Here is a 23,524-nt window from a genome sequence, read left to right on the forward strand (position 1 = left end):
AATATTCTAAGAAGAATGCCATCATTTTTTCTAATGAGACATTTTGAAAGATGGGAGAAGTTTCATCGGCGCCAACCAAGTACCAAGAAGAGTGCAAGGAGGAAAAGTTCATTAAACTGCAAATTAGAGTCATCCATTCCCCCTTGCGATATCATAAAATAGACTAAACTGCTTCTGGAGTTCAGATAACAGGCAATGGTGGTTAAAATAGGCTTGGATTAGGAATAACCCGGTGATAAATCCCCGAAACTTCCCTACCACAGACAGTACAAAAGCAAAGGGACCTTGGGGTTGTCACCTTTACAGACCATTACACCAATAGGGAGTTGTTAATCTGGGATCATTTGACATATTTCCGGCCTTCGAAGCTTGACAAGGCCATCTATTGTCTCTGCACCCTGGAAAAATGGGACCAAGGAACATATTTGGCCTTGGGATGGTGGAACAAAAGACTCTAGGATATCTCTGGAATTTAATCAAGCCAATGTCTGTCCCTATATCATGGAGCCGCCGTAGTGACATGTATTGACTAGAACTGGAAAGAGCCTTTGGGGCATGTTCTTGCGTGATGAGATGTGAGAATCCAGAGGAGCCCATTACGTTCCAAATGGAGCAAACAAGGAGACTCGAAAACGACACAAAGATGGCAGCGTGGCAAAAAAGTGGATTAAGTCACGACAAGACAGGTAAGAAAGGCTCTATCGGAAGACTTGAGGTTTGTCAAAGCGGAGAAAAGGTGAAACAAAGGGGGGATTTTACGTAACAGTTCCTTTTGCCAACAGATAGGGCGATTAATTAGTTTGCAAGAACTGCAAGAGGGAGATCTATTATTCTCCATTATGTCTGATGCATGAAAGTGCATTTTAGAGTATTCTATTTGAATAAGAGTTAGGGGGCATATGCGTGAATAAACATAAACCAATAATAATGACCAAATGAAAATGAAAATGCCGGAAGTGATTTATTGGTTGTTGATGAACTCGTTTATAGAGTATCAATCTCCAACTCGAAAACGTAAGGACAGAGCAAGAGAGCATGAATTTGTCCTCATCAAGGCTGATTTTTAGTAACTTAATCGTGGAGAATCAGGAAGGTAATCCATCATCGGTGATAAAAAACTCGTTCGTCCAAAAATTGATTTAATCAAAAGGTAATCGACCTGTGGTGCCCTTAAGGTGGAAAACTAAATATTTGTTAGATTTCAAAATTAATGGTGACAGTGGGGCGAAAAAGTTACTGATTTTTTTGAAATCCTAGTTTTTCTTTTCATTGCAATCGAGCATCCAAAATTAATGTTTCGGATGTTCATATCGCGCTTCCTAAGTCCAAGGTTTTGAAACTTCATCAATTTTGTCACAAACTTTTATTTGAGGTGAAAATTGGTGCAGCGCAGCCTCTTTGGCCAACATTTTCGCCCTTCAATAACTCCAAGAATTACCCCTTGTCATCCATATCGTGCCTGTTTACTGATGGTGACATCGACAGTCCTTATCTTTTCCGAATTGTTCAAATTTGATCTTTCTTCTTTGGTGAATGAATAGCCCTGAAATATTCGTTTCATGAAGGAATTATCTACCATAATTTTCTATATTGTTTTTGTTCATTGAGACTAGACTGAAACATATTTCTTCAATGAAAAGCCGCTTTCATGGGTATAATCTTAATTCACTATCCGTGAAATATATTCAAGTTCGATGTAAAGAATTCGGCATGGTCTTCACCCTAAGCTCTTTGGCCTTTTTACGTTTTCTCCTTTGAGGCAAGTTTCGTTTAGCTCCAAAGCAATAAAGAATAAACTCGTCATAGGTGTATTGACCATTTTGATATTCTTCAAGCCTCATTTTTATAAGCTTCCCGGAATGAAAACAACGGGTATTGAATAAATAGCAATTCCATCCTTGGCAGGAATCCTCCTCGCTTTAGTGAACTGTTTTTGTCAAAATTCCTTGTCAGACCTCTTTGCTTGAATTCAGCTTTTGTAGGTGGAAGTTCTAATATCCCCGGGATATCCCGTGCTAATTAAAGGCTGGATCTTTTCCCCTCCCAAAATTGATATGGTTTATGTGGCCTTCATTCATTTTTCTTCTTCACCCCCTGTTGACGACAAACACATACATATTTCATGTCCTACTTGTTGTCGTTATTTAGTACTCACTGTGAATTTTTAGTAGTAGTATGTGTGTAGAGGTCCTAACTTTTTAGGTCGAAAAGGGAATTAGGATCCACTTTGGGATTCCCTGCTTGGTTGAAAGGAAAATTGGGATTACCAACAAATATTGGAAGTGTTTCCATTTAATAAAGCCGCCTCTCATCCTCAAAGCCCAACGTATACAAAAGCTCATCCCCAGATTACACAAATCTTGGCATAAGTGAATGGAAATAGGATCCTGACACAAAAACTGAAATTCAATAGGGCAGTGATTTTTCGAGCAAAAATGCTTTAATGCTCTTTTTTATTTACAAGCTCAAGAACTTCGTTAACTAAGGTGTACAGAAACGAGAGATAGCGAATGCACAAATGTATTTCACAGATTACCAATTGCAGATTAGACATGAAGTTTGAGACAAAGAAACATTCTGAAGATATGCTCAAGGCTCAACCACCAAGGCTCAGGGGGATAACACGCCTCATGATGGCCATTTTGTGGATTTTCGGTGATAAGAACCTGCAACAAGGACCTGGAAATGAAAACAGCCTTTGTTTATCTCATTTAAATGCATACCCTTTCCAAATTGGAGCAAGCCTACTTTGCATCAGAGTACTTTCAAATTGATAGGATTATGCCCATATTTCGCCTTCTTTTATTTTTCTCCTACACTCTTAGCCAAAAGGATTCCCCATAAACCACTTCATACTTACCAATGATGACATGATAAGTGATGACCTTAAGAATGAAACAGACTTAGAACGAGAAGAATTGATAGGAGTGCCGGAGGGTATCGGAAGCATCTTTATCCACCCAATTGGAACAACCCGCCCCACGATATCCACTGCCGGCGAACTTCCGTCCATAACAACTTCGGCAATAGATGTCGTTGTCGGCGCCACGTGTCACCGTGGCGTGATCCAATTTTTTGGCACATGCCGCACAAGAGGCGCATTTCTTATGGAAGCTCTTGCCGTGAGAGGCGATTTCCTCGGCTTTGAAGACGGCTCCCCCACATCTGGGTACATGAAAAAAACACAGAGAGAATGAGTTTTTTACCCAACAATCCTAGATTAGACAAAATAAGACAACGTAAGCCTTTCTTAGAAGCCCAAGTTCTTTGAAAGCCATTCCCTCTTGAACTTCAATAACCCAACACAACCGATTAATCCCTCTGAATGAGGTGCAGGGTTTTCTTTGGAGTTGCTAACCACAATTTATTTTTAACACAGACACAAGTAGATCAGCTGAGTAAAGCAATACTACAAACACTACAAAAGATATAAAACTTTTTAAACACTGAATAAGAATTGTGGCTTCGCTATTACAATTCATGCCAATCTTGCTGATATTGGAGGTGCTGCAAGTGTGGGATCTGCTGTTGCTCCCGCTGCTAAAGATCTAAATTTCCAAGAAACAAGCGACCAAAGCTGAGAATGAACAACAAAGGGATAACGGAGAAATTGAAAACTTATTAAAGGCTACAAAGACTATGAAAATTGGGGAGGGGGCATATCTACCAAAGAAAAAAGGCCAAAGTGCTTATATATCAAAAAGGGAGTGAATCAAGTTGAAATTTTGGCAAAGCAAAGCTTTGATCAAGGTTATCAAATCAAGAAATTGTGAGAATGTTTCAGAAAGAACAATATTTCAAAGGTGTGCTAATGAGAAAAAAAGTTTTACCTATGAATGGATATTATGTATTTAATTTAGAGGAAATAGAAGATACTGGAACGCTCTAGGTTGCTGTGTTTCACAATGAATATTATGACAGTTCTGGTTTACCCCCATCCAAAAAATAGATTGGTATAATACCAGACAACATCAAAATGTAAATAACAAATTGTGTGGGATGTCTGCATATTATTATATCCTATTTAGAAATAGAGATTTGACTCCTTATGAGATATGTTACGAAAAGTTAAAATGATGGCAATATTCAAGAAATATAATGCCAAATCTATCGAACAGGGTAATTTATTGCTTACAATGTAGACAATAGCTATTTGTCTACTAATGTTCAATTGCATGAGAGAAATAGACCAAAATATGCTCCCGGGAAGCTACATTTTACAAGGAACTTGAAGATAACGGTAACGGTAACGCGTTATTTATCGACTCTCTCGTGTTTTTTCCGTTCCTCATGTTGCCATGGAAGCCCTGAAAGAGTTGAAGGAGAAGAAGATTGCCAAAATCAGGGAGGACACCACCAAGGAGGTCACCAAGCTCGAGGCTGATCGCGAATTCAAGGTCAGGACTGTTCAGCTTGAGTACGAGGATAAGACGAGGAAACGGGTTCACGACCTCAACGAGAGCGTAGCGTAGTGAAGAGGAGGTTGGTCGCAAAGAAGGCGAAGAAGATTCAAGAGGAGGAGAAAGAAGTCCAGAAGCTCCTGCCCGTTCTGGGCTCCGATCGTACATTATAGAGAATAATTAAAACGGGATTCCCAATATGGAACATGGGAGATCATTTTTAGTGGGCACAATTTTAGTTTGAGTGTGTTGCCGTCATGATGACCAGTAAGTAGACATTTGAAAAAACGTAGAACAAAAACAAAAATGGGATTGAAGTCAGATGTCTTGAAATTTAACATGAAAGTCCAACTGAACCGTGCTGAAAACCAGAAGACCCCAATTCCCCCTCAAATTTTGAATTTATGTTGTCCATGAAAGAAATGCCTTCGTTTGAACTTCAACGGGAATGGTTCACTGCGGATCTCATTCAAAATAAGGGGGCAATTAATTTGAGTCTGTTTTATTCAAAATGCCAATTATGAGCTTAAGGTCTTTGTCGTAAGTTTATTGGTTTGGAGTGGAACACCACTGAATAGTCGGACGGAAAAGCAAAGGGGCAATTCTAAACCAAATGGGATTTTTTTCAACGCATGGTAAGTTATTGAAGGGGTTTAATCGTCAATGTCATGATCGTCAATAGGAATTTGCAAAAAAGTCCTTGCCCTCATATAATCCTTCATAAAATTGTCCTTCATAAAATTGTCTGGATCTTGGGAGAGCTTATTTTTTTGCTCCAAAAGGGAATAAATGAAAACAAAAAGAAGAGCATTTTCTTAAAGGGACATTATATTCATTTGATTGACCATTGCACGAAATGATCAACTCTTTCGACAAAATCAAATCAATTACAATTACCTTGGAATACATGTGTTTACTCACAAAAAAAATAAAATAATTGGTTTCAGATACTGGAAGGTATTTTGTTATTAAATACGGACAAAACTGAATTCAATTACAATGGAAATATGGTGTCCAAAGATATATTTTCGTTACAACTGCATGTAATCTTAGTCAAATTTAAATTATTACTAATTTGATTCCAATTGCTTTAGCCTTAAAAATTTGAAATATTTCTTTTGTGCTGCTGAAGGGTAAATTCATTTTTTAACATAAAGTGAGTGTGCAGTGTTTCCTTGACGTGATTTTTTTAAATTTTTAAATGTATTAATATTTCTTGGCTGCAAATGTTGCAGATCAATCGAATCCACAAGCGATATAGATTTTACAAACTATTGCACAGATGGAAGCCTGACACGTCGCTTCCACGACCTTGATCAGGATGCAGGGAGGTCCGATAAATGCCTTTAACTTTTGGGTTGTCATTGCCCACGGCTGCTTAAGTAAAAGTACACAATGAGTGGAAAGCTGCTCATCCAACATATTTTGGGGGGCCATCCAATGTTGCATTGAGTAAGGCCAGACCATTCATTGTTTGGAACATTGCCAACTCAAGATAGTAATACTGCACTGTGCATCTCCAACATAACACACCCAGCAGTCTCTTTGATAGCATTTCGCAACAAAAGCAAGCCAAGATATGACGAAAGTGATGATGATAATCTTCCAATATTACCTTTGTTAGAGCCATCTAATGAATGTATATTGTTAGCTTGGCTGGACCATCTGATAATTTGAGAGGAAAAATGTCAACTAGTAAGGTTGGCTTAAGATGTCAAGTAATATCATTTTTTTTGCCACACGATTAGTAGTTGGAGCAAAAACTAACATTCCACCGAGGCTTCCAATAAAAATCGGATTTTATTTTTTAACATTGTGGATTTTTTTTAGATAATCTGATTTATTTGGATAAAATTAAATCGATTTTTCTCATGTTCATCAGAAACCATTTATTTTGACATTTTGAAATTGACGCCTTATGTCTTTGCAGCATGTTTTTTGTTTCCTTCCTACCATTTTATTGTCACAACTTCTTGACGCCGCTTAATGAAAATAAATAACACACAATGAAATTATTAAAATACCATTACGTTATTTACTAAGATTGTTTATTTTGAAAAAAAGAATAACCAACAAACTTCTCAAAGATCAAAAATTATGTTAGAGTGAATTATTTTAAGGAATTAAGCCCGCTACCTTTTTTAATTGCCTTGAGAATCTTACTCTCAAAATTATTTTCAGATAATTGACCCAGCAATAAGTTCTAAAATAGTGATTATATGTTTTGCTGCAGAATCATGCTCTCATCTTTTAGCCTTTAACCCGCGATTTTACGAGTAATGCGTTGCGGTTGTAGTCACTATTTCTGCTCCCAATTGCTTCGTATGTGCTATCGTAGTGACTGTACATGTATAACCTCTGTTTCTGTAAATGGAATGAAACTTAATATCAGCTCTTAAAAACTTTGTAACATAATTGTAAAAATACATAGCATTCGCCCTAAAACTTGCTTATTCTCTAACTCATTCAACGCTTGAACCTTTTGTCGATTTTTTTTTTTGCTATCTTTTGCTTTTGGGAAAAAATGTAAAAATGTTAATTCAATACATTCCGAAAAATGTTTTGGTTGTGGAAGCCCTGTTTCCACCCCAAAGTGATGCATGTATTTCGAGTTCAGGAAGTTTTTCCGATTGCATAGTGAGTGCCAGAACCCAGCGCTTTAAGCAAAAAGAATGAATCTTAGATCGAGAAAAGATCCAGCTTATGTAGCAAAGTATGCTCATTTCTCGATCAAACATTCACTCCCTCGGTTTCAAAAACTTGGCAGTTACCCCTCTTCTGTTTCGCTACTCAAGAGATCAAATTGAGTTAAAAAATGAGTATCTTACAGTAGACTCTCTACCATTGCAAGTGGATTTCAACGTTCTTCAACGAGGCTCGGGATTGGTCCATTTCCGAGATCAAAACTTCATCCAAAATTCCCTCTCTTGAACAAGGTCCAACGTGTTCCCAAGCCCATTTGTTACTGCATGTTCCCATCATGTCAATACTTATTGATGACTCATCCCACCAAGGATTAACCTCGCCCTCGTCTTTGGAACATTATTCATTACTATTCATGGGTGATTGGTCCTACCTGGGACAGTTCTTCTTGTCGTCCTGGCTCTTGATCAAGGCGGTGTTATTGAGCTTGTGGTCAATGTCTGACGACCTTGTGTGAGGTCCATATTGTTTGTTGTAGCACATCTTGCAATACAAGTTCCCATCAGGACCATCATTAGCTGTGAGGGAGTCGAGAAGACGCAAACACTCGATACAACGGAAACAGTTCTTGTGGTAACGGGTGCCAGCTGCTGTCACCATCTTCTCGGCATCATAGACCTTGCCATCACACTTGGGACAACAGTTCGGGTCGTCCTTTTCGGCCTTGATCACCCAGGTCTCGATGGAGGAACGGGCTAGCATGTCGTCATTATTTTGGAACATCTTGGGAACATTTGTCTTCATAGCTCTGCTGCTGGAATAAATGGATATTATTGAGACTCTGCATGGAAAGGGTGGGAGGAATCATGTCAGAACTCGAACCATTCCCATCCAATTATCTTGACTATGAAAACCTTGAAGGAAAATGCATCACGGGTGTCTGTGTGTCCAAAGTATTGGTCGAGAGTTATTGTCAGCTTCCATTTGATGTCATCATAAAACGTGATCGAGTCCATGCTCATCATTGAGAATTTGATTTTAAATCAGTGGTTGTATGGTACTTATTGAAGCGAAGTGGATCCCATGAATAAATGAAATAATGACAAAAATGCTTAAGTGCCTCTTACAGCTTGGGGGTTACCATATTGCTAATCAGATCCTGTTTTAGAGTCACCAAGGGTTCTTCCAAGTGGGACCAAAAAAGAACAAATAATGTTTTTGGACATATAAACCAGTTTCACTCCACTCTAGACATTCCCCACAGGATAACATTTTTATCCTCCATCTCCACTTTGATCTGTACAATATATCACTTTTCACAAGGGAAACTCCCCAAAATCCATTGCCTTGCCAGATCTCGTCCAGACTAATTAAGATTCTAATTCAAGCCAATCCAGTCAATGCGGCAAAATCCCCGGATTGGGACAATTTGTAACTGTACTCCTCTCGCTTTCTCTCTGTTCTCACCCTCTGAAGTCGTTCTTGGGTCTGGACCTGGATTTGGTACCAAAGCCGAAGGAATAACATGACTTGCAGTAAATCTCGCCATCTGGTCCTGAAAGAAGATCACTTCATCATATGAATACAAATGCCTTCATGGAGAGAATAACGAGACGAGAAGGAAAATGAGCTGGCTATGGACCAAGTGCCAAAGGGACCGTCTCGTTCCACATGTTGTAAAACCCTCAAGTGAGAGCACAAACACGGATAGATAGAATCACGTCAAGTCATCGTCTAATCTTGGCCACTGTTACACGACCAAGTCTATTTTGACACCACTGATTTATGAGCCCAGGAAATTTGGCACAAGAAAGCCCAGGGTTCCAAAGGAGTAAACAGGAGAAATAATGTGCCATGGCCTTAAAGGACCCGCTCCAAATGAGGCTTGTCATCTCAATAGAGCCAGTTTTCCAGCGACCAATAAAAACAAAAGACTTTTTTATTAAGGCAAAAATCGAGGTTGAAGCTCAAGGCCAATTACGACATTCAAGGAACATTACCAACATGTTTCGTTTTCTTCTCAGTATAACATTGTGAGTGCCAAGGATGTTTTTTTTTTTTTTTGTTTTAACTCTCTTGCTTTTGACATGCCCGCCTCCCGAGGATGATATATTTGGGGAAGGCCATTCTTCGCGGTTGTGATTTTGAAGCTCTTCAAATTTCCCGGCAAAAAAACAACGGCAAAGGAAAGACGGCCATTTGCCTTATCCTGTACACCGAAATGCGAATAACAAAGCGAATGTACAGTAGTTCCCCAAAGACTTATTGTTATCTGGTTGAAAAGGAACAAAGTCCTGAAAGAGCTGGTTCAATGAAGTTGACAACCAATGCAACTCTTGTTTAGGAGGTCACTCAATTGAGGTCGCCAACTGATTTCAAAGCACAACCTTACCTTCACAGCATGTGGTTGAATCCAACTTTCGATTACAATCGATGCAACTGAAACAATTGCGATGGAAGCTGCCAACACGAGTAACCATTCGCTCAGCCTCAAAGACCTTCATTGTGTGTGATCATGAAATGGAAGAACATATTTGATGATTTAGGACTCACTTGAATCATCTCCACAGTAACCGAGTGAAAGCTTTCATTGTCCAAGAACGAAATTGCTTTAGATTTTGACAGTCACCCTGATGAAGATGGTTGGAAATAGTTATGTACATTATGCAGGGGGGTCACTTTTTCCTCGTGGGGCTTTGAAAAATAAGGCCTAATCAGGCTCGGAATGGCTTAAGTTGAACATCTGATTGAATGAGATGACAATATGATGGAACCTTGCAAGGGAAAAGTGATGCCTCTTTGAAATCCAGTTTTCTTATGTGAGAATGGGTTTCCAAAGGAGTGGTTTTTACTGTAAGTATACAAAATCCAAATTTCACGTGTGCAAATTTAATCTGCTAGTAAACTGAAAAGAGAAGGCAACGAAATACGATTTTTATAAATCCGACTTTATTTCATGAAGAAATTTATTTGAAGTGTGTTTTGGTAGAGCTAACTTGCACGATCAAAAGAGCGGGGGGGGGGGGATGTTGAAATTATGGGTGAAACATTTTGACCAAGATTTCGTTCGACCATTGAATGCCACCTTCCAATAGGGCTTGTCAAGTGAACGCGTTCATGAACAACTGACGTTATTCAATGGAGTAAAATCAATATGGACGTTACATGGAGTTTCTAAACCGAGTACATAAGCACATAACCTGTCAACATCCAGAAAGTCAGTGTTGCCATTTTGAAGTCATTCCTGACCTAACCTGACCTGACCTAACCTAGCCTTTCGGTTGGAAGGGCCTGGGGCGCCTAGGCCGCGGCGCAACAAAATGGCAACACAAGTTTTATGTACTCGATTTAAAAACTATGTGTAACGTTTACATAAGATTAAAGACAACATGCCCAGCCAAACTACATTGTGCTTGCAGTGAACTTTGACATTTATTTCATTTTACCTGCTTGTCTAAGCAAACAGCATTGTGGTATTGAGCCAATTTAATAGTACGTTCACCGAAGAACACCAACCATGTTCATTTTGTTGGGTTGTGTAACGCACCTCACTCAAAATCATTCAATTATTAAAAATTCAATGAGCGGATGGTTGACTGTGTTCTTCCTCCCTAAAATACCCAAAATCAAGGTGCTGGACCATATTTTTTCTTGAATTTCCTTCACTTGACATGCCCTATAGTTTTTTTGAATTTGAATTCAATGAGAAAGGCAAATGCAGTTACGTATATTGATTTTGAAATTTTGCAAGAAAGGAGAATAGAGTACTCCAGTAGTCTCACATCTTTTCTAGGATACCATTTTAGCCCTATGAAATTATCATATTTGGCCTCAAATAACCACATCTTTTTACCGGCTCTTATTAACATTTGAATAGGTCGGTCGGTTTTCCTAACAACTTCGGGTTATTTTGGAAGAAAATAAAATTTCAAATAATACTTCGAAGACTGAATGAAACAATGAAAAATTGAACTTCTGCCTTTTTACCCACCCAGTATCGCTTCAGGTCCACAATATGTTACAATTCAATCAATGTTAACCTATATCGCGCAATTTATTTTATGATCATTTGAATCAAATTTCCACATCTAGCTTAATTCCATATCCCTGTATTTTTTTTATTTTTTTTTATAAATGAAATTCTGCATTAGGAGTTCAAATTAATCCGATATTAATAGTAACTTTTTGGGTCTTCAGTACTTTCATGAGGATTGTACGTTGGGTACTATCCATTTAATACGGTCGTTTCGATTTGAAGAGGATATAAACTGCTAGGTCTGGATAAAAGAAATTGAATTGGATCGTTGATAGGATGGCAATGGAACGACAAAAATTCTTGGAATTGATGAATTGGACAGAATTGAAAGGAAAAAATGCAAAGCTCTCAACTTCGACACCCTCAAATTTGGAAGCCCTTCTTTTGACTTTCAATTGAATGGAGGGCATTTGTTGGCAGGCAGGAAGGAAGCCAAGCCAGCAGACTAAAAAGTGGAGGGCGGGAGGGAGGCGTGGTACTAGCTTTCAGCAACCTTGAGGACAGAGAATAAGAAAAGTTTTCCTCCTCAGCTCTGGAAACTTTTCAGGGAGAATAAATCTTATTTCCATCATGAAAAGTAAATGTTACATTCCGTTGTCGCTGATTCTTGTCCTGCAGATTGGTGAAAACAAATCAGTAAAAATAAAGGTTCCAAAATTAGTGATCATTAACCAAGTAGCATAGCATTTTTGATTTTGACTAAATTTCTGTCCGTAAAATTTGAAATGAAAAACAAATGAGGCTAAAATTAGAAAAGAATGCCAAAAAGTGTGTTTCATTTTTTCCAGGCTGTCAAATTTGATCGAAATAAAGCCAGTTGATGTTGAGTCATCTTGAAGCCAAGAATGATATGTTCTATGAAAGTGTACACTATAATTGTTTCCTCACAATTGACATCACTAAATCTTAAAATTGTCAATTATTGAGCAATCTTATTATAGATTTACCCCGTTATTTGCCATCTTAATTCAACCTATACGTTTTGATTTTGGTAAGTATCCAAAACATGCACATATCAGCACCATGAATGTAATAACTATTTCCTCGTGACCAATGAAAGTAAGAGCAATCTCTTCTTGGAAGAGGTGGAAAAAAGTATGATTTCAACACGAATCTCAGGCTGACATATGACGTACCTTTCCCGTGCACCTTGGACAGGATTGCTTGTCTCCGGCTTCACCTTGAATGGCCTTCACGTCCATCCAGCCCGTGTAGTCAGATTTTTGTTTGTGACCAAATTTGACGGCATAACAATGCTTGCAATAAATCTAAAGGTAGAGCAAAAAAAAAGAGAAAGAGAGGATGAAGGGGAATCTTGGAAGAGATTTATTATTCACACCCTTTGTCACTTGGACGCTTGAGGAAAGTTTTAGCTGGAACATAATTCGAATGGATAGTCATGGAAAGAGAGGAAATGAGATAAACGCGACCATTAATTTCGAGCCAAGTGGCAAGGAAGATGGATGCATTACTAAAATTAGAGCTCGTTCCATTTTGTTCGAGGAAAGAGAAGGCAATTTCATACCACAAGATGGACATTTCACTTCGAAACCTGATTTTGGGACTACATACATGAAATTAGTATACTTTTTTGGAAAGTTTGTTCTTATAACATGTATGCTTCAACACAAGGGACCATAAAAGTCAAGGTAATATTTAAACTGTTCATATTTTAACATTTTTCTTAATTTGCTTAGAAATATGCTTGCACGAGTTATTTCTTTTAGGATCATACGAAAAATGGAAAGATCTCAAAAGCTATCAAAACCACTCGACTTTTTCTCAGTATTAGCAATTCCTCCGACGATGAAAAGGCCATTTCATCTCAATGAAACTTCCTGGATATAACCTGGAGGAAATGAAAGCATTTTCGTAATTGAAATACAGACCACATAGTATGTCTTTACGCTACTTTATCACTGAGCTCTGAGACACTCTGAAATATTGACATCTGCCGTACATGGAACACCTTTTAGGAGTTGACAGTGTATTCTGAAGTAGCGAATGACAGACATCTACCCCCGATAATGGCGGAACAACCTTTCTTGCTATTGATAACTTACATAACAAGAAATGCATCATGGATGAGAGAGTGTACACAATACTTAAAGTTGAATTGGCCCTTGGCAATAACATCTTTTCAAAAATGAGCTAAGCCAATGACATATTTTTCTAAGCCGGCTAGATGTATACGTTGTGGGATTTGGTGCCTAAGAGCTTATTTTCGAGGCAATCGAGCATTTTTGGTCTAACTTAGGCCGATCTTAAATGAACCATGTTGTTTAGTCCTAGTAAGTTGCCAACACAGTTTTCATACACTTCACCCATTTGTTTGACTACTAAAAGTCCTGTAGAGAGGCAATGATAATTTTGATTCGCTATTACATAAAGACAAAAAATCTGATCTTGCTGAAATTAGGATTTGAGTTCTTTTAACAAATGATCAATCGATCTTCTCGAACAAATCGCTCATCATAAAATCTGAAATTAAGATCCAGAGCTTAAGGTATGACCAGTGGCCCCTACGTTTAGAGCTCTATCTTTCCTATCTACGCCATGAACCACTGAAAAATACCATTGGTTCATACCTACGCCATCCAAGTTTTTGTGTTATACTGCACCTTGGTAGACAACTTGAAAACAGAAAATCGTAATTGGAAACCTAGGTTTGAACCCTAAGAGAATTGCAATCAGATACAGGTATAGCCAGAGTGGCAAGAGATTCCTTGGAAGATCAAATTTGTTTTCCATGTAACTTGATTTCCTCGGAAATGTGAAGGTCAAAAATGCGAGCCTCGACAAAGAGGGCAAAACTGGAGTCCAGCTAAGATGAACTTGCTCATTATTATGGAAAGTCGCGTTCCATGGGCTAAATTTCAAGTTCCCATGGATAGAGCTCGCAACATAAAGGTTGATTTCGGGTTATTTTGCAATTTTTATCACGTCATATGCCCGGAAGAATAAGCCATTTTAAAAGCAAAGAAGAGCACAAAGCTTGACACAAAGGTTCGATAAAACTCCGAGCACATCCGGCTGGGTTGGGTTTCAGACCGGAAATGATTTTTGGTATGAAACCATGCCAAAAATGTTGCTTGGAAAATGCTCTTGATCCAATTAGGCGGTTTCGATGGTTCGATTCTACGTACTAAACTACTGTACATAAGTCAGGCGTGTAAAGAGACCCAAAGTAAGACTCAGCCCAGATTGCAAAAATGATCTGTTTTTGACATGCCAAGAGCAAATTTAAGTGATAAACCTATTTTATTCACTTTTGAAATATCTTTTTTTGCAAACTTACAGCTGTCAGTAAGAAAAGAAATCCGCATCGATATTTTGCAAGACTAGCCTACAACTATTGGAAAAACATGCAAACACTGACAGGCATTTTTAATTGGTTCAGGTAACAAATGCCTATTTGAATCAGTGGTAGTGAAGCATTATGGTAGCTTCGATTTGTTTTTTTTACATTGGAATGGTACGTTTTAACAACAATTGCTTGGAGATGGTTACCTTACCAACAAGTGACGTCCCAAAAGTATACAGGGTTGCCTATATTAAATGTCCTTGGCCTTTACGAAACTCTCATTTGGCTCTTTCTAAGTTAAGCCCCATGTAACCAATTTCAAAATTTGCGCCAAAGTAGAGCTTACCGAAAAAATTAAAACAAGTACAGGGCTCTTCTTAGCAAAAACTTCGATGATAAATTGGGCAATGTCTATACTGCATTGTCCCAAGTTTGGTGCTATTTTAGATTGCAATTTTCGTGTTTAGACACTTAAAAAAAGCATCTAAAATGCACCACCCTGTAATGGTTGCTGAAATTTGTTCGTCTTTTAGGAGTCAACCTGTGAATGATTATCAATACACAAATATGCACAATAACGTTTACGTTCGTTTTGGAAATTTCCGTCTCACATATGATAAGTCTAGATTAAAAAAGCTCCCAAATTTCAACATGACTAATGGTATCAAATTAAGAAAACATCATAACGGTTTCCAATCTTAATTTCAAGCTTTGTCGTCTTTGACCAAAAAAAGCTTCTCATGGAGGTGAATGACAATCATAGTTTCATCCTTCTAATTCTATTCTTCACTTGGCTTAATTGTGGTCTATCACTGTAAAATACGGTTCTAGAAAATTGAACCAAGAAATCTTGGCATTCTAGCTTTTATTCACAGAAAGAATTCGGATCTCGACATGGGTAACCATTCGGGGGAATATGATCATGAAAAAGTTGCCAAGTCATTGTCGCAATTGAATTGATGGGAAGGGATGGAATGTGAGTGTGTGGGTGTGTGGATGATGAGCTTTGACAAAGAAATTGGTTAATGAGGCCTTTGGGTCAAATGGGGAGCGTTAATTTTGATGATGCGAGATTCAATGCTCGTGATCTTTGATCAGCAATTCCAATGGAGTCAAACGGCCTTTGATTGGTATCTTGATGAGCTTCTCATTTTCAAAATTTGAAATTCAGAAGTCAAGAAGAAGTGAATTTGACAAATGTGGCACTTCTCAACTTTAGCTCCCGATAGCCAGTTCAATCAAACTTTTTTTCCATTTTATGAGGCTACTGATGAGTTTTAAAAGTTCTTAAATTACATGAGACGTTCGAGCAAAACGGGGACTTTGCCTTCAACATCTGCAAAATATTTGGCTAGAGAATATTTTCAAAAACCATCCACTGAATTTGTCTTTGAACCGTTTCACTAGATTAAGCCCGTTTGGCAATCACAATTGGGTTGCACTTTTAGGAATGTTTTTGAGGTGCATTTTTTTGATTAAAATTGATTTTTCACATGGTTGTTTTCTACTTGGACTATCAACGAATTAGAGTTGGCAGGTCTGGCTGTGGCTTGAAAAATGTTGTCCACGTCTGACTTGAAAAGAAGTTTCAAGATCAACACCTTCGTATTCCCATGCATATCCAGAGAACCACTGATTTGGAAGTCTGTAGTATTCCCTACGAGTATTCCAGGGAAGCTAATTAAACTATTAAGAAGCCCTAAGAAAGAAAAGAGTTAGACTTTATTGTTCGGATTAGCCTGGATTCTTGAAGGCTTGAAGGTGCCCTCAAGACGCACTTTAAGCCCCTACGGTTACTAGAATTGACCCTAAAACCAGGGTTGGGACCAAGCTCATGGATGCTTTTGAAGACGTACTAGAGTATCAGATACCTTTGGTGCCTTCTCTGAGTACTGTACAATCCCAACCTTTCTAACCCCTCTCAATACGAGAGCTCTCTCAAACTTTCGATGTTCCTGGTAAAACATCTTAGCTTTTGCAAACCTGCTGAGCTCATTGAAGCCCAAATGGACAAGGTCAGTGACCCAAGCGTAGATTTTGGTTTAGCATCTCTATCACTGGAATTTAGACCATTCTAACCACAAACCAATTTTGTATAATCAGCAGAGGAAGAGATATTGACATTGCTATTAAGCTTTGAAGTGGTACAATGAAGATGATGAAAAGGAAAGCGAAATCATTCAAGGGCTAGCCAGATCCACCAATTCTAATTCGTTAGGTGTATCAACTTACAGTTCAATAAAGTAAATCGGCCCATAGTTACTGGGGAGAGACTTATCTCCCCCTTTAAAAAATGGAAACAACATGAGCTAACTTTCGTGAAGATGGAAACTTGCCCTGATCCAAGATGCATCGCATCGAATACGATAAAACAGGAGCAAGAACCAGAGAACATCTCATCAGAAACTGAGATGACCAGGCGAACTTGAATGCATCAAATACGTTATTGCCTCTCAAGTATTTTAATATGTCACTTTTCTTGTGAAGTAATTGGCAAAAGTGCTACATAAATCGAAATTTTCTATGTCATCTTTTGTCTATCTTTATGTTTTCTTATTTGTGACCCAGTTTTAGCATTCACGGAACGCAAAATCTATTTTTATGTATTTTACTATTTATGTGGTTTTATTGAGCTCATGGTGTTAGCATACAGACGTTAATCAGTGAGAAAATCCACTCGCCTCTTCAGTACGTAATTTACGTTGGGTAACGCTGAAATATTAACACCAAGTTTCGAGCTTTAAAACACGCAAGTCAATGCGAGAAATAGATCCATCAAGATTCCAAAGAGAAGTCTTTTATACTCACTATAAGCTAGCTAAAGACATCTCCCAAAAATGCAAACCAAACCAAAGGGTATTTAGGCTTTATATAATTTTTTGTCTTGAAACCCTGCCGCTGAAACGGCATGTCTTTAAACATGATTTGATTTGAAATCTACACATTGGAGTATCATTTACTCTATGATCATCACTATTCATTTTTGGAGGAAGGGGGCAAAATAAACCAGGCCCTCAAATGGGCCTCAAAAATGAACAATTACGTTGAACAAAACTTATTTTTTACAAGATGGATAAAGGCCAATTGAATCATTCCTCTGACCCTCTTTCCCACACCTCCCAATGTTTGAACCCAATCCAAGGAAGATTTTATGCTTCGGCGGTTCAAAATGCATAAATCTCTCATTTTTAGGGGGGGAGCAATTTCCGGTGGAAATGAGAATGGAAATTCAACTTAAGGGGTCGAATTTCATGTGGCGCCTTTGCCTTTCAGAACTCGCCATTTCTTGACGTCTGGCGAAATGGCGAAATGGCGATGGACGGGGATGAGGCGAGGAACGAAAAGTACCACCACCTAGCTCTCAATGGAAATGGTGTAAATGTGCAAAGAGGTGGAGAGAAACGCCGAGTGCCCTTCATACGTACAGAAAATGGCCTTTTAATCGAATGAAAAGACGAGGAAGAGAGCTTCATTCAAAAGAAACATACCACCATATCTCATAACCGAGACCAGAGAAAAGGCACAAGAAGGAGGAAGAGAGTCGCCCGCCTCTTCCATCCCACTACGTGCACAGTACTACGAGTATATACTATACCATAATGCACGAACTTCTAGAAATGTGGACTGCGAACGAGCTTCCCGCCAAATCGGCCTGCTATTGGTCAGAGCAATTCTGAGCCACTTCTTGAACTAAAGTAATAAAATAAATAAAACGTAGATCTCTTCAATTCAAGGCAGGTCATTTTTATATCACTTACTTAAAAAGAGGTTGGTTTTAAAGTTACATTGTCAAAAGCTTATGTAGCTGACCTAGAACAGGGCGAAAATTCGAATTGTGTGTAGTGTTTACTACATAACTTTGGACATATCTCCTGATTTCTTTAACCATAGCTTTGACATCAAATTTGGCCATATTCATCTATTCAACAAGATCTTGTGGTCGTATGAATTGCTCATTTAGAATACAGTGAACGGTTTAGGCGATAAGAAATATTTACGTCCATTCGCAGTCCACTTCTCTAGAAGTCCGTGCATAATGCTATGTAGACAGTCAGACAGTGCTGATGATGAGCCAGCACTCAGCTTCTCATTTCTTGCGTCTTTTCTCCCTTCAGACTTTAAGATCTTCTTTTTCCTCCCATTTGTGGAAAATGTGAATATTTGGAGGAACCTGTCTATTTTTGTGATATTTGTTGATGATGCTTGCCTGCCCTGATAATAGAGCAAATCCATCAAAAAGCCTGTCAAAGGCCACACAATTGAGATTAGCGGTCGATATCCCAGCTCAAACTTACTAATACTACTATGTTATTTATTTATAAATGCTAGCTAGTATTTTACGAAGCCTTGCATACTTTCTATGAAACACACAAACTTTCCTTTGGTAGAGTGTGGAACATGTACACGTGGTAGTGTCATGTCAATACAAATTGTCCATGGACTCAATATTCATGGGTCGGTCCAAAAGTAGTAAGATTGTTGACTCGCGTTGAATTATTCATCGAATGTCGTGACCGGACACCAAAATCGATCAGGGATCTAACCCTGCCAAATCATGAGGATTGCTTTTGGGGGGCAGTAAAGGGGTCTTGTTGAAGTTTGGAATTGGCGTGATCAAATTCTGTCCCATCAGAGTCAAAATAGTTTTTCGTTTAAGTTTTTTTTGCTTGCCCGTCAGAGATTGGCAGAGAAGATGAATTGAATGTTTTGATTCAAAAATGAAACGGAAAGGTGTACGTACGGTCTAATTGAAATTCGGAGCGGAAAGTTTTAAAAAAAATGTTGGTTGTAAAACTCGGAGGTAAATGTGATAGAAGGTCATTTTTGTGCTCTTTTCTCTGTGAGAAGGGTAAATGAAAGCCTTTGTCTTCACCATCCATCAGTTTCAGCAAATTTAATGTGCCAAGCACAAAAGTAGCCTTGGAAATGCACAATGCATAAGTTGTATAAAAAAGATTAGTCAAACAAATACAACTTTGCAATGTTTTGTCTTGTCGAGAGAGCGTACTTTTTAAGACAGGCTGAATAGTGTTGGTGCATTTCTGAACCCGTGATTAGTTTGTTCCTTCAAATGTAAACTCATTGGCATTTAGTTGCTCCAAATACTGTAGGTTACTTCTGCTTTTTTGCTACACTAAATTTACAGCGATTTTCAATAATAGATGCCTCAGTTTTTGTTCTAGTTTGGTTTTATGAACTTCAGCTGTGGTGTGCGAGTTGTTCAAAAATCAATTAAAGGATTCAGGCTTATTTTTGAAACTGATCTTGGACGGGCTATAAATAATATTTCATAGCTTTTAATGAAACTCTCGAGTAAAGGATTCCTTGTTGATCTTACACCAATTCGTTTGGAACAAATCAAGATGATTTTTTTTCATGGCTTTTCATTCCAATGTGAACTTGCTGTCTTGAAAACAATTTTATTTTCATTACTGTTTTAAACTTTGTACTTGTCTTACTGGCAGTTGATGATGTCAGGATTTTACTCAGCTTCCTGGATAACACAATAATACAATGTAACTTATCAAGATTACCATTTGTCCACAAATCTCAATGAAAAAGTTGGTATGTGAACATGTGGACATGTCCTTTCTGACAAGTGGAAGAAAAATGGGCTCGAATGTTTGGGGAAACAAAAACACAATTCGCCATGGGCTTTCAGAAATTGTGCAAATCTAAAGTATCTCCGAGCAGTGATGGATTAATATTAACTGCAACATTTGCTTTGAGAACAACCTGAAGCGAAGGACTTTTTGTATTTGTACACTAGTCCAAGCTAAGATTTAGGATTTAATCACTTGAGGAAAAGAGAGAAGATTGAAAACAGAAGTTTTGGAGTGGAAAACAGAGTGGTTGTTGAACATACAGTTCTGTCTATTTAGAAATCTAATTGTGCCTTCTCTTGAAATGGCATTCTTGGAGTGTCTCTCATTTTTGCTCTTTATTGTGCATTTCAGTTTGTTACGAATCATTCTTGCGTAGTTGCAGCAAAGGTAATGAAAACGCTCCAAGGACCTTTCTCTATAGAACATCACAATACTTTAGGATGGATTTCATAGTCTAAAATCTCAAGTCCAAAGAAGCAGTCAATTATGGCAAACGGAAGTGATTTTTTTTTTGTTTTACAAAAAACGAGACCAACCAAAAAGAAGACGCAACGTGAAACAAGTTCTGAACTCACCTCGCCGTCGCCTCCATTGAAGAAACTGGATGCATCCAAGTTGCTTTTACACTCATTGCAGCTGAGGCAAAATTTATGAACCACTCCGGACTTGGTGAAATACTTCTCAGCATCAAAAACCTGAAACAAAAGCGACATTTTCTAGCCTTGAGATATATCTCTTTCATAAGCCACAAAGACTCCAAAATCTAGAGTGCCCCGTCTCGTTGTTCCATCCGTGAATGGATACTCCTGGAGTCCCCTTGGGATCATCGTGCCCAAGGACGTTGCAAGACCCAAATCAGGCTCCAAATCAAATTAATAGGAACTTGGCGAGTTGGAAGCTGGCCAAACAAAAACCAGCACCCCTCATCAAGCTCGCACCTCAACCATTGCACACTAAAGCGGTCTTAAAAGGATAAACCAAATAGAAATCCCGTCTCTCCGGGCTAATAAGCTGCCTCAGCCAAATCTATCCTTCGCCCCTTTCATTTGGCGAGTCTATCTGCTTATCTCTAGGGAGAGTGACAAGATAAATATTTCCCCGGAGGTGAAATTTATATGAGCTTCTTTGTAGTTATTGTTATGTGAACATTCCTGCACATTTTGGCACAAGAAAAATGGGAACGAGTTCTCTGTGTAGTAATGAAGTTCCTCGCCTCCGAGGACTCGTTTGTGGAAGGAAAATGGCCCCCAAAGTCCCTCCCACTGAGAATACATAGGGGAACTTTGTCGTATGTAATACGGGTACGTACCTTGCCTTTGCAGCGAATGCAAGCCTCGGGATCCGATTCGTCGATATCCACGTGGGTCTTGTCGCCGTACTTGTTCTTCCCGCCTGGGCCATGATTTTTCAAGTAGCAAACCTTGCAGTAAGCCTGAAATAAAGTTCGAATATGGAAAGATGGCTTGTCAATTGTTTTTTCTTGTGTTTTCACAATTTGGCTTGTGAAGCTTAGACAGATCTGATGTTTGCGCCCTTCATTTTCCAGAATTTAAGTAGAAAAAAAAACTTTTATGTTAATTAAATAAGAAGTTAGCAAAAAATATTATCAACCTTTGACAGATATGATAAGCACGACTGGAACTGAATTCAATGTCTTTTCCTTGCCTGATGATTCATAATTCTGATATTGAGGTACTCTTTCAATTTTTTTTTTAGTCAAATGAAAGTGACAAATAGTGTTCTTTCCGTTATCAATTATCATCATTCAGGTGAGGTAAAACAAAATAAAGAGAATAAGTCGATCAAAAATCGTTTTCAAAGCTCTCCACAAAATAGAGAAATAGTTAACTAACATCGAATGTCCTCGTGTTTCCTTTACCTCGTCATCCGGTCCTTCAATGGCGCTGAAATAACCCAACGCCGATTTGCATTTGATGCAAGTGAAACATTTCTTATGGTACAATGCTTTCTTGGTGCTCATCCGCTCAGCTTCGAACACCTGGAGAACAAACGAGAGAGAAAAAGCATACTGAGGAATGGCATCACTTTTTCACTTTTCCTCGGCCAACGCCCAGGCTTTTATTCCATTTGCACACGAGGAAGAACCTACTTTTCCGTGACATCTGGGACAGTTGGTGGGTTCGCCATCTTCTCCAGGAATCAGAGAGGTGTCGCAAGCTCCTTGGTATCGATTCGGCCACGAGATCTTGTGACAACAAATGGAACAGTAGATGTCATCATCCGGTCCAATGGCCAAGATGGAGATGTCCAAGTTCCGTTTGCAGTTCTTGCACGACAGGCATCGCTTGTGATAAATGTTGTTCTTGATATTCACTTCCTCAGCCTGACCGAAAAAGAGAGAGCATAGGGAAGAAAAGTCACGGTGCGAATTTGCATAACGAATGTATCATCTAGTGGTACGCATGTACTTTAAGATATTTATTTTGAAGTCAAGGGTGAGTTTTTAGAAGGTTTTTTTTCGGATCAAGCTAATCTTAATTCAGGTAATGACAAGGCAATCAAAGAGAAACATTGGATATTGGCGAAAAAGGTAAGTTGTGTAGTGATCTTTGCTTATAAGAAGATTCAAGAATGAAAGAGTTTCCATAGGTTGCGTGGTTCGACTAAGCCTGTACCTAACCTTTTTGAAAGGTATTAAACAGCTTTTGAGTTCTCTTGCTTGATTTGAGGTCGATCAAACCTCTTGAAATTATCTTTTCCCTGCTAAAATGGCACATCTTTTTTTATTTGCAAGAAAAAAACGCACTTCAAGTGAAAAAAAAAAAAAGGTTTTCAAAATGTTTCAAAGGGATTAAAAAAAAGATTTAATGGTCTTGGCCCTGCAAAAATGGTCCCTCTTTTATTGATCAGGAGGTACTCCAAAAAAATGAATTAAAATGTTAACTATTTAGTTTAAATACTCTGCCATTTTGAGAGACTTTCAAATATTCAGTTTTTTTCCAAATTTTGCCAAAACTAATGGTTTTGGCTTCAATCGCTTCAATCATCCTAAAAGGGAAGATTTTGCTATAAATGTTTTTCACCCAAGAACATCCATATTGCATTTTGGCATGACTGACGCATGTTGATACAAGTTTAGCCATTTTCATGTGTACTTTTAGGCTCAGAAAATTCAGCTCTGCCAACAGAGGTACAAATTTTGTTGCAATCCTGCTCTGAAACATTTGACAAATTTTTGCAATACGTAGTATAGTTGTATTACTTGGCTTAGCATAGGAAATGCAAATTAGAAAAATCACTCATTTTCTAAAGGTTAACATTGAAGACAAATTTATTATTCTCCCATGTCTTGGAAATAATATTTTTAAAAGCGGTTTTAAATTCCTCACACATCCAACGCGAGAGTCTATATGTTTCAAAGTATTTGAAATGTAGAGTCTTGGGGCAGGGCTTTATTTTAAGAAGTCGAAATAATGGCTTGTGTCTAACTTTCAACACCAAATTTGAGATCTAGTGATACTGTTTGGTGCGTGTTCTATATTAATATAGGAGTACAGAAAAAAGAACCCAATAG

The 23,524-nt window shown here is 38.3% G+C and overlaps 1 protein-coding gene across 1 annotated transcript in view; it reads right to left on the bottom strand.

The window, feature by feature from the left end:
* Nucleotides 1-2,504: 2,504 nt before the first annotated feature.
* LOC131877929 (uncharacterized) overlaps nucleotides 2,505-23,524 on the bottom strand; it is a 30,795-nt gene continuing 9,775 nt past the window's right edge. The window contains 10 exon segments of the mRNA XM_059223770.1: nucleotides 2,505-2,679; nucleotides 2,861-3,165; nucleotides 7,477-7,857; nucleotides 8,511-8,598; nucleotides 9,436-9,541; nucleotides 12,216-12,347; nucleotides 20,565-20,684; nucleotides 21,299-21,421; nucleotides 21,869-21,988; nucleotides 22,100-22,333. Coding sequence (XP_059079753.1) covers nucleotides 2,904-3,165; nucleotides 7,477-7,857; nucleotides 8,511-8,598; nucleotides 9,436-9,541; nucleotides 12,216-12,347; nucleotides 20,565-20,684; nucleotides 21,299-21,421; nucleotides 21,869-21,988; nucleotides 22,100-22,333 — 1,566 coding nt within the window. The 3' untranslated portion in view covers nucleotides 2,505-2,679; nucleotides 2,861-2,903.

The sequence above is a fragment of the Tigriopus californicus genome, chromosome 3, assembly GCF_007210705.1.
Source record: "Tigriopus californicus strain San Diego chromosome 3, Tcal_SD_v2.1, whole genome shotgun sequence".
Classification (NCBI taxonomy): domain Eukaryota; kingdom Metazoa; phylum Arthropoda; class Copepoda; order Harpacticoida; family Harpacticidae; genus Tigriopus; species Tigriopus californicus.